The 17772-nt window shown below is 44.7% G+C and overlaps 2 protein-coding genes across 2 annotated transcripts; both read left to right on the forward strand.

Moving 5' to 3' along the window:
• Positions 1-5594: 5594 nt before the first annotated feature.
• On the forward strand, positions 5595-7307 carry LOC149975709 (uncharacterized). Its single transcript, XM_090204238.1, has one exon. It carries the CDS (start codon positions 5595-5597, stop codon positions 6837-6839), a length of 1245 nt encoding a protein of 414 aa, XP_090060364.1. The 3' UTR covers positions 6840-7307.
• Positions 7308-12870: 5563 nt separating this feature from the next.
• LOC118940381 (uncharacterized) lies at positions 12871-15009 on the forward strand. Its single transcript, XM_090206571.1, has one exon. It carries the CDS (start codon positions 13297-13299, stop codon positions 14539-14541), a length of 1245 nt encoding a protein of 414 aa, XP_090062697.1. The 5' UTR covers positions 12871-13296; the 3' UTR covers positions 14542-15009.
• The last annotated feature ends 2763 nt before the right edge of the window (positions 15010-17772 follow it).

Here is a 17772-nt window from a genome sequence, read left to right on the forward strand (position 1 = left end):
ACAGGGGAGATAGGGTGGACAGCTCCCTGTCTAGTAGTTGTAGCCTGTAGCTAGTTATACGTCTTCTTGAGGAAGCGCCGACAGACGGACAGCTGTGCGAGTTCGCATTTTCCAATAAAACAGCAGCACGAGCGATGGCTTCGGCGTAGCATGTCGTACAGTATTTTTCACACGGCGGTGAAGTCGACATTGTGAAAGTTTTGTTCTGTGCTAGTTTCGTGGTGTCCGTGTGTTGGCATGACATAGCAGCTACGAGCAAGAGCCGCTTCGATTATGGGAACATTCAGGTAGGCATTACTGTTTTATTTATAAATGTATTATTTACTGTTGTTCTTGTTATAATTGCATGTGTCACATAAATATTTGTTATGCATGTAGATGGATCGAGCGAAGTTTACGTTTATGCTCCAAAACAAAGCACCTAGACCCTGTGTATTTTTACATTGAGGAAGCCTTAATCTTCATCAGAGGTTACTCACTGTGATAGCCTTATTCAGCAATAATGTAAACATTTCTGATTTCTGTAAATTATAGCTACGTATGACTAGGTTTCCTCACCAAGAAATTATTTCTGAATTTAGATTCGAATCGATTAGATTAATTTATTAGTCACATACATAGCGTCGCAGATGTAATTGCAGGGTACAGTGAAATTCTTAAGATCTGAACTCCCAACAGTGCAGGTCAAAAAGATAAGCGAATGAAACAATATTAATATTAATAATAATATACACCATATATACATATTTATTTACAACATTTACAAACCAACAGCCTGCATTCATCCAGTTTGTATAAATGATGATAGAAGTGTGACATGACTGTAATGAGTATCTTGGACAAATAGGCAGTTGGCTTAATAAAACATTTATTCATAATTGGCAATATGTGGGCCTGCCCTGATTATATCAGCTTACCACATCTGTCTTCCCTCACCAAACCCATCAATGATTAGATTTATTTGACCATAATAATGTGTTTGGTCCATATTATTGACACTAAATAGATGTTATTTTAACCGTAGCTGTTAAAAGTCCAACAGTGGGAGTGTGCAGCAGACTAATGATGGCGCGACTTTAATTCCTGACTATTTCATTTATGGCCAACAGAGGGCAACATTTATCCATAAAATACGATTAAACCTCACTGAACCAAAGTGAATTGGGTTACATTGTAAACTTTATAGAGATTTCGTATGTGATCAGAAACGATGCATTCATTTCCCAGAGTGGTCGCACTGTGTTATTGTAGTTGACGTAATCGTGTACAATGGCATGACGTAATATATGAGCCTATGACGTAAACGCACTCAAGAGAAGGTTCAGTGCCTACTTCTGGCTCAGTTGAGTTGATGATTTACAAAGGAGAGTCATCCTCATGTTCAAATAAATCACTTTGAGTGGACAAAGATGACATTCTGTGAGTACAGCAAAACGGGCAAAGATTTTGTAAAAAAAAAAATTGAAATGTATTTTAAAATGTATTTGTTTATAAAAAATGTCAGGTCCAATCTGAAGGGTGCCTGAAAGCACAATGGATAGAAATCATAAACGGTTGAGAATAATTCTTCAAAAAGTAAGTCTCATAAGTGATTAAAAAAATGTTTTTGTTAATTCTGGGGCTTTCTCTCTTGATATGTAATGGGGCTATCTTCTTGGTAGTATAGCCTATATGCTGCAAAAACAGATTGACATGATTTATAGTTGGAAAAGTGGGCATAATAATGGAGGGCTTAAGTTAAATGTATTTCCTTATGATCTGTACCCCAGGCTGGGACCCTCCAAGCTAGCGCTGGAGAGCAGGTGCTCCAGACAGACGTCATTTCTGCTGGCCATGATGGAGTAAGGCTGCCAGCCCTGGGAGACTGCCCCAAGGACAGCCCTCTAAAGGTAAGAAACAGCTTTTAGTTCTGATGCAAAACGTCTGGTTGTAACGGAGACCAGTTGGTTGTAATCTAGTAATATGATGTGTTGAAAACCAGTTTACAATGAGATAATAACACCATTAAGACACATGGACCACCTACTAGTTAGAACTAATAGTATTGGAATTCTGATTTTAGTTCTGATTGTAATTCTAAGGTTATGATTTATAATTGGAGAAGCGGGCATAATAATGGAGGGCTTAAGTTAAATGTATTTCCTTATGATCTGTACCCCAGGCTGAGACCCTCCAAGCTAGCGCTGGAGAGCAGGTGCTCCAGACAGACGTCATTTCCGCTGGCCATGATGGAGTAAGGCTGCCAGCCCTGGGAGACTGCCCCAAGGACAGCTCTCTAAAGGTAAGATACAGCTTTTAGTTCTGATGCAAAACATCTGGTTGTAACGGAGACCAGTTGTAATCTAGTAATATGACGGGTTTAAAACCAGTTTACAACGAGATAATAACACCATTAAGACACATGGACCACCTACTAGTTAGAACTAATAGTATTGTAATTCTGATTCTAATTCTAAGGTTAACCCTTATGTGACATGTCACTTAGTACCACCATGCCTATGGTGAAATAGGTGGTTTCTATGGTGATATGATTTCCCCACTGTTGTTATATGTCTCAGAACCTTGTGCCGAAGCCCCCACAAGGCCCCAGGCCCAGCCGAGAGGCCAATATAGCAAAGGCAGAAAAGAAGGCCAGAGAGGTTATCAAGGCTAAAAAGTCTAGGGAGGCTAAGTCAGGGGTGATATACGCAAGCCGCCAAGTAGTTGGTGTGTTGGCACTGCCTCAAACTCTTATATCTCGAACAACCAGTTACAGTGAGTATTGATCTCCACTTCCAAAAATCTTGGATTTTTTGATGCAATTCTAAAAGGATATATGGTGGAAGGATCCACTATTATCTACGACTCTCCTCTTTCTGTAGGTGTCCTGCCAGCTATCAAGAAGGGCACTAAAGTTACTCAAATGGAGACAACAGGTGGGGGTATTGGTGACACAGTGTTTATTTCTGATTATACAACTTCAATAGAATCTTTACGGTGGTCACTAGCTTGTTCGGTGGTAATTCTGATTGTCTTCTGTTTCAGAAACCCCAGGTCCCCTGACACCTAATGATGGGGAGATAATGATCTCCTCTCCATCTGTTGATGACCTCCTGACCCCAAAGAGTGATGTGACGTCCGAGGCTAAGAGCGATGATGCCTCCTGTCCAATTTCACCTGAGGCGTTCTCTCTAACGAACTTCCTGAAGTCTCACCCGTGAGTCCTGCTGTGAACCTCTATATGTGCAGAACAAATATAATCTATGTAAACACTAGTTTAAGTTGCCAATGATTCCTGGTGTTTGTTTGTTTTCCAGTCAGAGAAAGCTTATCAGGAAGTTCCTCAAACAAATGGTAAGTCCCGCATTTTTTCTGCTTTCAAGGGTGGAGTGATCATTGGAAACAACTATCTTGTAACATAAAAACTACTAGCTGTCAGATTGTTTTCTGTTTCTCTTTCTAAGAACGTGACAATAGGCGACCTGGACGAAATCATCGAGTGGGTGGTGTGTGTCTCCAGTGAGGTGTTCCTCCCAGTGATGGCTCTGCACAGGACCTCCAGACCAGAGTCGTCAGACTCGTCCCGCTGGGGGTCAGGTGTGCTCCAGATCGTCTCTGAAAAGTTCCACCAGCGGAGTTCTGAGCCGAAGGGAAGGCTCCTGGGCGGGCAGCCGCCCACTCCCCCTTCTGAGAACGACAAGGAGCTTCAGGGCATAGCAGATCTGTCTGTGGGTAACATCCTGAAAAGGGCCCAGGAGGACCTCTTCTCTTCTGGCGAGGATGACCTGGAGAACACCCATCCAGGTATTACTCTGACAGAAGAGAAGCTGTCCAGAATCTTCTCAGAGCTGTTCAGGGATGCCTGTGAGAGTGCCCAGGAGGCCGCCAGACGGATCCACCACATGAGGACTGGAAGAGGCAACAACAGCCAGAATGGGAGTTGGCCTGGGTCGTCACAGGGATCAAGCAAATCCAACATGCCAGAGTTGGGAGAACTGGGGTCAGTGAGGAGTCCCAAGGGAAGTGACGTCCATAAAGTCCTTAGCGAGGGGTCCCTCCCTGTCTTTGCCCTGTTTGAGGAGAGGCCAGGGGAAGTTGGGGAGACCAGCAGCCCTGCTGGGGAGATGGACGAGACACAGACTGCCAGCACTCCCAGCATTCCCCGGTCTGGGCATGGCGGCAGAAGGAGTAGCCAGACCACCACTCCCACCCCCGGCCACAGAGAGGCAGGATTCACAGCCAGTAACATCTTTGATGTTATTATTCATCTGGCGCACTCTGACACTGACCGGGAACTCCACCAGGAGTTCAGCAGTGAGGATGATGTTTCACTGAATGACATCATGGACATGAAGTCAACCCCGGCAGTGGAGCCCCTGGGTCAGATCCTGTCCTCATGGAAGCTGGTCAACATGATCTTCAGGGGGAAGGTCCACTACTTTGGGAAGGAGCTCATCTGCAAGGTGTATCAGATGCTTCTGGACACCGGTATGGGCAGGAGGCCAATGGCCCGCCAGAGCAGGTCCGAGCCCATCCTGAAAGACCTGGCTGCCAACCGTAGGCTCTCCAATGAATTCTTCACAGACGTGCTGTACATGTTCATCCAACGGGCCATTAAGAATCTGCTGGAGAACTTCTTGGGTCTGCCGACCACCCCACCAGGCAGAGACATTATGTGGAATGACAACTTTAACTGGATGTATAGGGACGGCTGGGGGAACACCCCCACATCCAGCGAGGAGGAATTGTGGGACAGCGACTCCACCTGGTCAAGTGGGCATGGGGAGGAGGAAGGGACAGAGTCCCGTGGGAGGTGGGCCGCTCTGTTGGAGAAGGGCAGCTTCCTGACCCTCCAGTCCTCCAGCTCCCTCTCCCTCTCCGATGACAACAAGGAGGCACTAGGTTAGTTATTATGATGTTTTTACCATCTTTTGCACCCGCACATTCCCCTTCTTTCTTTTCTCTTGTTGTCAGTAATGGTATTTTCATTTTCTCTCCCCTTTTTTTCTTATTTTTCTATACAGTGTTTGGAGACATTTTATGTGTGAAGTATTACTTTGAATCAAATGTCAAACTCATTCTATAGAAGGCCGGGTTTCTGCAGGTTTTCACTCCACCCTTGATTGATGAATTAAGGTCACTAATTAGTTAGAAACTCCTCTCACCTGGTTGTCTAGGTCTTAATTGAAAGGAAAAAACTAAAACCCGCAGACACTCGGCCCCCCCATGGAATGAGTTTGACACCCCTGTATTAAATAAATGTTGATTTGACCAGGGGCCGTCTGCCAAGTCCTGACCACCAGGGTGGGAGACATCCTGAACAGTACCTGCAACGACGATTGCAAGGCCAGGCTCATCATCCAGAAAGGTACACTTATAACCTGTTTTACCCATATGACCAGTAATAACAGTGTAATAACCTGTGTAATAACCCGTGTATTACCATTATAGTAAATGTGCTAGATACTGCATAGTGTTATACATGAATGTGGCTTTGAACCATTTCAGAATATGAGTGTATTTTCTTAGGATTGGATTCCGGTGCCAGGGAAAGGTTCCCTGACTTTCCGTGTCCCTCTTCACCCAAGGACGAAGAGGAGGTGGTTGTGAGTGCCATGACTGTCTCATACCCTAAACCCTCCACCTCAACCCAGGCAGCATGGGCAGCTCCTGCCCAGACTCTGGATGTTTTTCTGCCCAGACCCTGCCTGGATGAAGAAGAGGTAGTGCCCAGCACCTCCTTGAAGGACAACTCTGTGACGACCACCCATGCAGCACTGGCAGCTCCTTCCCAGACCCTGGTAGAAGAGGTGGGAGAAGCTGAGGTGTCCAACGTGAGTGAGTGCTCCCTGATGCCCACCAAGGCCCTTGAGAAGATTCCCTCCCTCCTACCAGGCAAGATCCTTATCGAGGAGGACACCCTCAGTTGCAGCACTCCCTGGGCCACCGTCATGAGCCCCCAGACCCTGAAGTTTATCCTCCACGGCATCATGTGCCGACTGGAGGCCTCAGAGTCCCCCCAGACAAGGAGGGCCAATGACCCCTTCAGGCTGATGAATGATCTCTTTCTGGAGGTCCAGCATGCCCTGAAGTATGCTGACATCTCTGTCCTCTTTGGCCTGGAGGAGAGCATCCAATTCATTGGGGAGGATGCGGTGAAGGCCATCGTGAAGACTGCAGCTAAAAGATTGTCCCTGCGTTCGGACTCCAACCGGGCTCAACTGCGTGCCGCGCGCTCTGGTGGTGAGGCAGCCATCAGGTGCATGGCGGACACCATCACACAAGTCATAGATGACTATTCCGAGGACTGGAGTTCCGGCGGCCATTTTGGAGCCAGGAGGAGCCGTGCTAGTGGGAGGTCATACTCCTCAACCTCCTCAAGGAGTGACGTCACCCTCACCGAGGAGCTCCTGGCCCGGAGGGAATCCCTTGAAGAGGACCTAGCGGAGATGGCTGATGACAGCACTGGTTTGGAGAAGACCATTGTAAGCTCAGCCATCTCTGCCAAGTCCCAGGTAATTAGCTACATTTCTGAGAGCTCCGAGCCCAACAGCTGTGCCCTCTTCACAGACCTCGAGGACATCACCTCCACACATGTGAGACAGACAAGAACTAGTAGATCGTTTAGTTATTTGGGCTGTTTGATTGTGAGGCATCAACTCAAATCTGTTTCTCTCTCTACGAAGGAGAAGGATAAGGAAGAGGCTATGAAGGAAGAAGTGAGGAAGTCAGGAAAGAAGAGGCGAAGAAATAACAAGGACCAGAAGAAGAACAAGGTGTCTCCTCTTGGCAATGATAGTAAGTCCTCATTTCTGTCAGTCAACATGTGCGTCTGTCTTCAGCACACTATTGTAATGTAAGGACGGGAGACTATGATGAAGTTATCAGGGTCTTATTCATTAGCCACTAAATGGAAGAGAACAGACTAAAACAGGGAGGAACTAACCCTAACCCTAATAACAAATTATTGTTTTTGTTTTCTGTTTCAAAACATTTTGCTACTGTGTGCCTGAATGAACACGACCCTGATTTCATGCCCTGTTCTATGTCACCTGTTCAGGTACTGTGGCTGCAGATGAGCCGAAGAAAAAACAGGCTCTCCTCCCGCGGATCACAGCTGCCCTGGCAAGACTATTTTGCTTCCCCTGCAAAAAAAGATGCAAAAAGTAACTGTGCAGAGACGAGTTTGGGAAACCCTGATACCACCTCCCCCAACCCACTTTCTAAAAAAACATCAGTGCCACCAGAAGAGGGAGACAACCCCCCCCTATTCACAACTCATTTTATTACCCTCCCCCATTTAATTTAATAAACACAACTTTCAGCTATTTTGATCTTCTTTACTTTTTTTTTTACAGACCCACCTGCATGCTATAGATTTGTAAGGTCAATTTGCTGTGTACTGTATACAGTATCATTGTTATGAGTAGGTTCACTGTGTCAGTCATTATTTTTACCTTTATTTAACTAGGCAAGTTAGTTTAGAACAAATTCTTATTTTCAATGACGACCTAGGAACATTGGGTTAACTGCCTTGTTCAGGGGCACAACGACAGATATTTTAGGCTACCTGTCGCTATATAGGTATAGGCTAAATGCCCTAACCTAATTGCAATTTACATAATAAGAGTTACATTAGAATAATTCCCTAATTTTATCTTTCTTGAGAGGGAATACATCTCTAATACACTATACTCAATACCATACAGTAAGCACAGAGAGGACAGGGGAGATAGGGTGGACAGCTCCCTGTCTAGTAGTTGTAGCCTGTAGCTAGTTATACGTCTTCTTGAGGAAGCGCCGACAGACGGACAGCTGTGCGAGTTCGCATTTTCCAATAAAACAGCAGCACGAGCGATGGCTTCGGCGTAGCATGTCGTACCGTATTTTTCACACGGCGGTGAAGTCGATATTGTGAAAGTTTTGTTCTGTGCTAGTTTCGTGGTGTCCGTGTGTTGGCATGACATAGCAGCTACGAGCAAGAGCCGCTTCGATTATGGGAACATTCAGGTAGGCATTACTGTTTTATTTATAAATGTATTATTTACTGTTGTTCTTGTTATAATTGCATGTGTCACATAAATATTTGTTATGCATGTAGATGGATCGAGCGAAGTTTACGTTTATGCTCCAAAACAAAGCACCTAGACCCTGTGTATTTTTACATTGAGGAAGCCTTAATCTTCATCAGAGGTTACTCACTGTGATAGCCTTATTCAGCAATAATGTAAACATTTCTGATTTCTGTAAATTATAGCTACGTATGACTAGGTTTCCTCACCAAGAAATTATTTCTGAATTTAGATTCGAATCGATTAGATTAATTTATTAGTCACATACATAGCGTCGCAGATGTAATTGCAGGGTACAGTGAAATTCTTAAGATCTGAACTCCCAACAGTGCAGGTCAAAAAGATAAGCGAATGAAACAATATTAATATTAATAATAATATACACCATATATACATATTTATTTACAACATTTACAAACCAACAGCCTGCATTCATCCAGTTTGTATAAATGATGATAGAAGTGTGACATGACTGTAATGAGTATCTTGGACAAATAGGCAGTTGGCTTAATAAAACATTTATTCATAATTGGCAATATGTGGGCCTGCCCTGATTATATCAGCTTACCACATCTGTCTTCCCTCACCAAACCCATCAATGATTAGATTTATTTGACCATAATAATTTGTTTGGTCCATATTATTGACACTAAATAGATGTTATTTTAACCGTAGCTGTTAAAAGTCCAACAGTGGGAGTGTGCAGCAGACTAATGATGGCGCGACTTTAATTCCTGACTATTTCATTTATGGCCAACAGAGGGCAACATTTATCCATAAAATACGATTAAACCTCACTGAACCAAAGTGAATTGGGTTACATTGTAAACTTTATAGAGATTTCGTATGTGATCAGAAACGATGCATTCATTTCCCAGAGTGGTCGCACTGTGTTATTGTAGTTGACGTAATCGTGTACAATGGCATGACGTAATATATGAGCCTATGACTTAAACGCACTCAAGAGAAGGTTCAGTGCTTACTTCTGGCTCAGTTGAGTTGATGATTTACAAAGGAGAGTCATCCTCATGTTCAAATAAATCACTTTGAGTGGACAAAGATGACATTCTGTGAGTACAGCAAAACGGGCAAAGATTTTGTAAAAAAAAAAATTGAAATGTATTTTAAAATGTATTTGTTTATAAAAAATGTCAGGTCCAATCTGAAGGGTGCCTGAAAGCACAATGGATAGAAATCATAAACGGTTGAGAATAATTCTTCAAAAAGTAAGTCTCATAAGTGATTAAAAAAATGTTTTTGTTAATTCTGGGGCTTTCTCTCTTGATATGTAATGGGGCTATCTTCTTGGTAGTATAGCCTATATGCTGCAAAAACAGATTGACATGATTTATAGTTGGAAAAGTGGGCATAATAATGGAGGGCTTAAGTTAAATGTATTTCCTTATGATCTGTACCCCAGGCTGGGACCCTCCAAGCTAGCGCTGGAGAGCAGGTGCTCCAGACAGACGTCATTTCCGCTGGCCATGATGGAGTAAGGCTGCCAGCCCTGGGAGACTGCCCCAAGGACAGCCCTCTAAAGGTAAGATACAGCTTTTAGTTCTGATGCAAAACGTCTGGTTGTAACGGAGACCAGTTGGTTGTAATCTAGTAATATGATGTGTTGAAAACCAGTTTACAATGAGATAATAACACCATTAAGACACATGGACCACCTACTAGTTAGAACTAATAGTATTGGAATTCTGATTTTAGTTCTGATTGTAATTCTAAGGTTATGATTTATAATTGGAGAAGCGGGCATAATAATGGAGGGCTTAAGTTAAATGTATTTCCTTATGATCTGTACCCCAGGCTGGGACCCTCCAAGCTAGCGCTGGAGAGCAGGTGCTCCAGACAGACGTCATTTCCGCTGGCCATGATGGAGTAAGGCTGCCAGCCCTGGGAGACTGCCCCAAGGACAGCTCTCTAAAGGTAAGATACAGCTTTTAGTTCTGATGCAAAACATCTGGTTGTAACGGAGACCAGTTGTAATCTAGTAATATGACGGGTTTAAAACCAGTTTACAACGAGATAATAACACCATTAAGACACATGGACCACCTACTAGTTAGAACTAATAGTATTGTAATTCTGATTCTAATTCTAAGGTTAACCCTTATGTGACATGTCACTTAGTACCACCATGCCTATGGTGAAATAGGTGGTTTCTATGGTGATATGATTTCCCCACTGTTGTTATATGTCTCAGAACCTTGTGCCGAAGCCCCCACAAGGCCCCAGGCCCAGCCGAGAGGCCAATATAGCAAAGGCAGAAAAGAAGGCCAGAGAGGTTATCAAGGCTAAAAAGTCTAGGGAGGCTAAGTCAGGGGTGATATACGCAAGCCGCCAAGTAGTTGGTGTGTTGGCACTGCCTCAAACTCTTATATCTCGAACAACCAGTTACAGTGAGTATTGATCTCCACTTCCAAAAATCTTGGATTTTTTGATGCAATTCTAAAAGGATATATGGTGGAAGGATCCACTATTATCTACGACTCTCCTCTTTCTGTAGGTGTCCTGCCAGCTATCAAGAAGGGCACTAAAGTTACTCAAATGGAGACAACAGGTGGGGGTATTGGTGACACAGTGTTTATTTCTGATTATACAACTTCAATAGAATCTTTACGGTGGTCACTAGCTTGTTCGGTGGTAATTCTGATTGTCTTCTGTTTCAGAAACCCCAGGTCCCCTGACACCTAATGATGGGGAGATAATGATCTCCTCTCCATCTGTTGATGACCTCCTGACCCCAAAGAGTGATGTGACGTCCGAGGCTAAGAGCGATGATGCCTCCTGTCCAATTTCACCTGAGGCGTTCTCTCTAACGAACTTCCTGAAGTCTCACCCGTGAGTCCTGCTGTGAACCTCTATATGTGCAGAACAAATATAATCTATGTAAACACTAGTTTAAGTTGCCAATGATTCCTGGTGTTTGTTTGTTTTCCAGTCAGAGAAAGCTTATCAGGAAGTTCCTCAAACAAATGGTAAGTCCCGCATTTTTTCTGCTTTCAAGGGTGGAGTGATCATTGGAAACAACTATCTTGTAACATAAAAACTACTAGCTGTCAGATTGTTTTCTGTTTCTCTTTCTAAGAACGTGACAATAGGCGACCTGGACGAAATCATCGAGTGGGTGGTGTGTGTCTCCAGTGAGGTGTTCCTCCCAGTGATGGCTCTGCACAGGACCTCCAGACCAGAGTCGTCAGACTCGTCCCGCTGGGGGTCAGGTGTGCTCCAGATAGTCTCTGAAAAGTTCCACCAGCGGAGTTCTGAGCCGAAGGGAAGGCTCCTGGGCGGGCAGCCGCCCACTCCCCCTTCTGAGAACGACAAGGAGCTTCAGGGCATAGCAGATCTGTCTGTGGGTAACATCCTGAAAAGGGCCCAGGAGGACCTCTTCTCTTCTGGCGAGGATGACCTGGAGAACACCCATCCAGGTATTACTCTGACAGAAGAGAAGCTGTCCAGAATCTTCTCAGAGCTGTTCAGGGATGCCTGTGAGAGTGCCCAGGAGGCCGCCAGACGGATCCACCACATGAGGACTGGAAGAGGCAACAACAGCCAGAATGGGAGTTGGCCTGGGTCGTCACAGGGATCAAGCAAATCCAACATGCCAGAGTTGGGAGAACTGGGGTCAGTGAGGAGTCCCAAGGGAAGTGACGTCCATAAAGTCCTTAGCGAGGGGTCCCTCCCTGTCTTTGCCCTGTTTGAGGAGAGGCCAGGGGAAGTTGGGGAGACCAGCAGCCCTGCTGGGGAGATGGACGAGACACAGACTGCCAGCACTCCCAGCATTCCCCGGTCTGGGCATGGCGGCAGAAGGAGTAGCCAGACCACCACTCCCACCCCCGGCCACAGAGAGGCAGGATTCACAGCCAGTAACATCTTTGATGTTATTATTCATCTGGCGCACTCTGACACTGACCGGGAACTCCACCAGGAGTTCAGCAGTGAGGATGATGTTTCACTGAATGACATCATGGACATGAAGTCAACCCCGGCAGTGGAGCCCCTGGGTCAGATCCTGTCCTCATGGAAGCTGGTCAACATGATCTTCAGGGGGAAGGTCCACTACTTTGGGAAGGAGCTCATCTGCAAGGTGTATCAGATGCTTCTGGACACCGGTATGGGCAGGAGGCCAATGGCCCGCCAGAGCAGGTCCGAGCCCATCCTGAAAGACCTGGCTGCCAACCGTAGGCTCTCCAATGAATTCTTCACAGACGTGCTGTACATGTTCATCCAACGGGCCATTAAGAATCTGCTGGAGAACTTCTTGGGTCTGCCGACCACCCCACCAGGCAGAGACATTATGTGGAATGACAACTTTAACTGGATGTATAGGGACGGCTGGGGGAACACCCCCACATCCAGCGAGGAGGAATTGTGGGACAGCGACTCCACCTGGTCAAGTGGGCATGGGGAGGAGGAAGGGACAGAGTCCCGTGGGAGGTGGGCCGCTCTGTTGGAGAAGGGCAGCTTCCTGACCCTCCAGTCCTCCAGCTCCCTCTCCCTCTCCGATGACAACAAGGAGGCACTAGGTTAGTTATTATGATGTTTTTACCATCTTTTGCACCCGCACATTCCCCTTCTTTCTTTTCTCTTGTTGTCAGTAATGGTATTTTCATTTTCTCTCCCCTTTTTTTCTTATTTTTCTATACAGTGTTTGGAGACATTTTATGTGTGAAGTATTACTTTGAATCAAATGTCAAACTCATTCTATAGAAGGCCGGGTTTCTGCAGGTTTTCACTCCACCCTTGATTGATGAATTAAGGTCACTAATTAGTTAGAAACTCCTCTCACCTGGTTGTCTAGGTCTTAATTGAAAGGAAAAAACTAAAACCCGCAGACACTCGGCCCCCCCATGGAATGAGTTTGACACCCCTGTATTAAATAAATGTTGATTTGACCAGGGGCCGTCTGCCAAGTCCTGACCACCAGGGTGGGAGACATCCTGAACAGTACCTGCAACGACGATTGCAAGGCCAGGCTCATCATCCAGAAAGGTACACTTATAACCTGTTTTACCCATATGACCAGTAATAACAGTGTAATAACCTGTGTAATAACCCGTGTATTACCATTATAGTAAATGTGCTAGATACTGCATAGTGTTATACATGAATGTGGCTTTGAACCATTTCAGAACATGAGTGTATTTTCTTAGGATTGGATTCCGGTGCCAGGGAAAGGTTCCCTGACTTTCCGTGTCCCTCTTCACCCAAGGACGAAGAGGAGGTGGTTGTGAGTGCCATGACTGTCTCATACCCTAAACCCTCCACCTCAACCCAGGCAGCATGGGCAGCTCCTGCCCAGACTCTGGATGTTTTTCTGCCCAGACCCTGCCTGGATGAAGAAGAGGTAGTGCCCAGCACCTCCTTGAAGGACAACTCTGTGACGACCACCCATGCAGCACTGGCAGCTCCTTCCCAGACCCTGGTAGAAGAGGTGGGAGAAGCTGAGGTGTCCAACGTGAGTGAGTGCTCCCTGATGCCCACCAAGGCCCTTGAGAAGATTCCCTCCCTCCTACCAGGCAAGATCCTTATCGAGGAGGACACCCTCAGTTGCAGCACTCCCTGGGCCACCGTCATGAGCCCCCAGACCCTGAAGTTTATCCTCCACGGCATCATGTGCCGACTGGAGGCCTCAGAGTCCCCCCAGACAAGGAGGGCCAATGACCCCTTCAGGCTGATGAATGATCTCTTTCTGGAGGTCCAGCATGCCCTGAAGTATGCTGACATCTCTGTCCTCTTTGGCCTGGAGGAGAGCATCCAATTCATTGGGGAGGATGCGGTGAAGGCCATCGTGAAGACTGCAGCTAAAAGATTGTCCCTGCGTTCGGACTCCAACCGGGCTCAACTGCGTGCCGCGCGCTCTGGTGGTGAGGCAGCCATCAGGTGCATGGCGGACACCATCACACAAGTCATAGATGACTATTCCGAGGACTGGAGTTCCGGCGGCCATTTTGGAGCCAGGAGGAGCCGTGCTAGTGGGAGGTCATACTCCTCAACCTCCTCAAGGAGTGACGTCACCCTCACCGAGGAGCTCCTGGCCCGGAGGCAATCCCTTGAAGAGGACCTAGCGGAGATGGCTGATGACAGCACTGGTTTGGAGAAGACCATTGTAAGCTCAGCCATCTCTGCCAAGTCCCAGGTAATTAGCTACATTTCTGAGAGCTCCGAGCCCAACAGCTGTGCCCTCTTCACAGACCTCGAGGACATCACCTCCACACATGTGAGACAGACAAGAACTAGTAGATCGTTTAGTTATTTGGGCTGTTTGATTGTGAGGCATCAACTCAAATCTGTTTCTCTCTCTACGAAGGAGAAGGATAAGGAAGAGGCTATGAAGGAAGAAGTGAGGAAGTCAGGAAAGAAGAGGCGAAGAAATAACAAGGACCAGAAGAAGAACAAGGTGTCTCCTCTTGGCAATGATAGTAAGTCCTCATTTCTGTCAGTCAACATGTGCGTCTGTCTTCAGCACACTATTGTAATGTAAGGACGGGAGACTATGATGAAGTTATCAGGGTCTTATTCATTAGCCACTAAATGGAAGAGAACAGACTAAAACAGGGAGGAACTAACCCTAACCCTAATAACAAATTATTGTTTTTGTTTTCTGTTTCAAAACATTTTGCTACTGTGTGCCTGAATGAACACGACCCTGATTTCATGCCCTGTTCTATGTCACCTGTTCAGGTACTGTGGCTGCAGATGAGCCGAAGAAAAAACAGGCTCTCCTCCCGCGGATCACAGCTGCCCTGGCAAGACTATTTTGCTTCCCCTGCAAAAAAAGATGCAAAAAGTAACTGTGCAGAGACGAGTTTGGGAAACCCTGATACCACCTCCCCCAACCCACTTTCTAAAAAAACATCAGTGCCACCAGAAGAGGGAGACAACCCCCCCCTATTCACAACTCATTTTATTACCCTCCCCCATTTAATTTAATAAACACAACTTTCAGCTATTTTGATCTTCTTTACTTTTTTTTTTACAGACCCACCTGCATGCTATAGATTTGTAAGGTCAATTTGCTGTGTACTGTATACAGTATCATTGTTATGAGTAGGTTCACTGTGTCAGTCATTATTTTTACCTTTATTTAACTAGGCAAGTTAGTTTAGAACAAATTCTTATTTTCAATGACGACCTAGGAACATTGGGTTAACTGCCTTGTTCAGGGGCACAACGACAGATATTTTAGGCTACCTGTCGCTATATAGGTATAGGCTAAATGCCCTAACCTAATTGCAATTTACATAATAAGAGTTACATTAGAATAATTCCCTAATTTTATCTTTCTTGAGAGGGAATACATCTCTAATACACTATACTCAATACCATACAGTAAGCACAGAGAGGACAGGGGAGATAGGGTGGACAGCTCCCTGTCTAGTAGTTGTAGCCTGTAGCTAGTTATACGTCTTCTTGAGGAAGCGCCGACAGACGGACAGCTGTGCGAGTTCGCATTTTCCAATAAAACAGCAGCACGAGCGATGGCTTCGGCGTAGCATGTCGTACCGTATTTTTCACACGGCGGTGAAGTCGACATTGTGAAAGTTTTGTTCTGTGCTAGTTTCGTGGTGTCCGTGTGTTGGCATGACATAGCAGCTACGAGCAAGAGCCGCTTCGATTATGGGAACATTCAGGTAGGCATTACTGTTTTATTTATAAATGTATTATTTACTGTTGTTCTTGTTATAATTGCATGTGTCACATAAATATTTGTTATGCATGTAGATGGATCGAGCGAAGTTTACGTTTATGCTCCAAAACAAAGCACCTAGACCCTGTGTATTTTTACATTGAGGAAGCCTTAATCTTCATCAGAGGTTACTCACTGTGATAGCCTTATTCAGCAATAATGTAAACATTTCTGATTTCTGTAAATTATAGCTACGTATGACTAGGTTTCCTCACCAAGAAATTATTTCTGAATTTAGATTCGAATCGATTAGATTAATTTATTAGTCACATACATAGCGTCGCAGATGTAATTGCAGGGTACAGTGAAATTCTTAAGATCTGAACTCCCAACAGTGCAGGTCAAAAAGATAAGCGAATGAAACAATATTAATATTAATAATAATATACACCATATATACATATTTATTTACAACATTTACAAACCAACAGCCTGCATTCATCCAGTTTGTATAAATGATGATAGAAGTGTGACATGACTGTAATGAGTATCTTGGACAAATAGGCAGTTGGCTTAATAAAACATTTATTCATAATTGGCAATATGTGGGCCTGCCCTGATTATATCAGCTTACCACATCTGTCTTCCCTCACCAAACCCATCAATGATTAGATTTATTTGACCATAATAATGTGTTTGGTCCATATTATTGACACTAAATAGATGTTATTTTAACCGTAGCTGTTAAAAGTCCAACAGTGGGAGTGGGCAGCAGACTAATGATGGCGCGACTTTAATTCCTGACTATTTCATTTATGGCCAACAGAGGGCAACATTTATCCATAAAATACGATTAAACCTCACTGAACCAAAGTGAATTGGGTTACATTGTAAACTTTATAGAGATTTCGTATGTGATCAGAAACGATGCATTCATTTCCCAGAGTGGTCGCACTGTGTTATTGTAGTTGACGTAATCGTGTACAATGGCATGACGTAATATATGAGCCTATGACGTAAACGCACTCAAGAGAAGGTTCAGTGCCTACTTCTGGCTCAGTTGAGTTGATGATTTACAAAGGAGAGTCATCCTCATGTTCAAATAAATCACTTTGAGTGGACAAAGATGACATTCTGTGAGTACAGCAAAACGGGCAAAGATTTTGTAAAAAAAAAATTTGAAATGTATTTTAAAATGTATTTGTTTATAAAAAATGTCAGGTCCAATCTGAAGGGTGCCTGAAAGCACAATGGATAGAAATCATAAACGGTTGAGAATAATTCTTCAAAAAGTAAGTCTCATAAGTGATTAAAAAAATGTTTTTGTTAATTCTGGGGCTTTCTCTCTTGATATGTAATGGGGCTATCTTCTTGGTAGTATAGCCTATATGCTGTAAAAACAGATTGACATGATTTATAGTTGGAAAAGTGGGCATAATAATGGAGGGCTTAAGTTAAATGTATTTCCTTATGATCCTGTACCCCAGGCTGGGACCCTCCAAGCTAGCGCTGGAGAGCAGGTGCTCCAGACAGACGTCATTTCCGCTGGCCATGATGGAGTAAGGCTGCCAGCCCTGGGAGACTGCCCCAAGGACAGCCCTCTAAAGGTAAGAAACAGCTTTTAGTTCTGATGCAAAACGTCTGGTTGTAACGGAGACCAGTTGGTTGTAATCTAGTAATATGATGTGTTGAAAACCAGTTTACAATGAGATAATAACACCATTAAGACACATGGACCACCTACTAGTTAGAACTAATAGTATTGGAATTCTGATTTTAGTTCTGATTGTAATTCTAAGGTTATGATTTATAATTGGAGAAGCGGGCATAATAATGGAGGGCTTAAGTTAAATGTATTTCCTTATGATCTGTACCCCAGGCTGGGACCCTCCAAGCTAGCGCTGGAGAGCAGGTGCTCCAGACAGACGTCATTTCCGCTGGCCATGATGGAGTAAGGCTGCCAGCCCTGGGAGACTGCCCCAAGGACAGCCCTCTAAAGGTAAGATACAGCTTTTAGTTCTGATGCAAAACATCTGGTTGTAACGGAGACCAGTTGTAATCTAGTAATATGACGGGTTTAAAACC

Source organism: Oncorhynchus mykiss, chromosome 17, assembly GCF_057628025.1.
Source record: "Oncorhynchus mykiss isolate SJ-2025 chromosome 17, ASM5762802v1, whole genome shotgun sequence".
NCBI lineage: Eukaryota > Metazoa > Chordata > Actinopteri > Salmoniformes > Salmonidae > Oncorhynchus > Oncorhynchus mykiss.

Coding starts and splice junctions, on each gene's coding strand:
- LOC149975709 (XM_090204238.1), top strand. CDS start 5,595: ATGACTGTCTCATACCCTAAACCCTCCACCTCAACCCAGGCAGCATGG.
- LOC118940381 (XM_090206571.1), top strand. CDS start 13,297: ATGACTGTCTCATACCCTAAACCCTCCACCTCAACCCAGGCAGCATGG.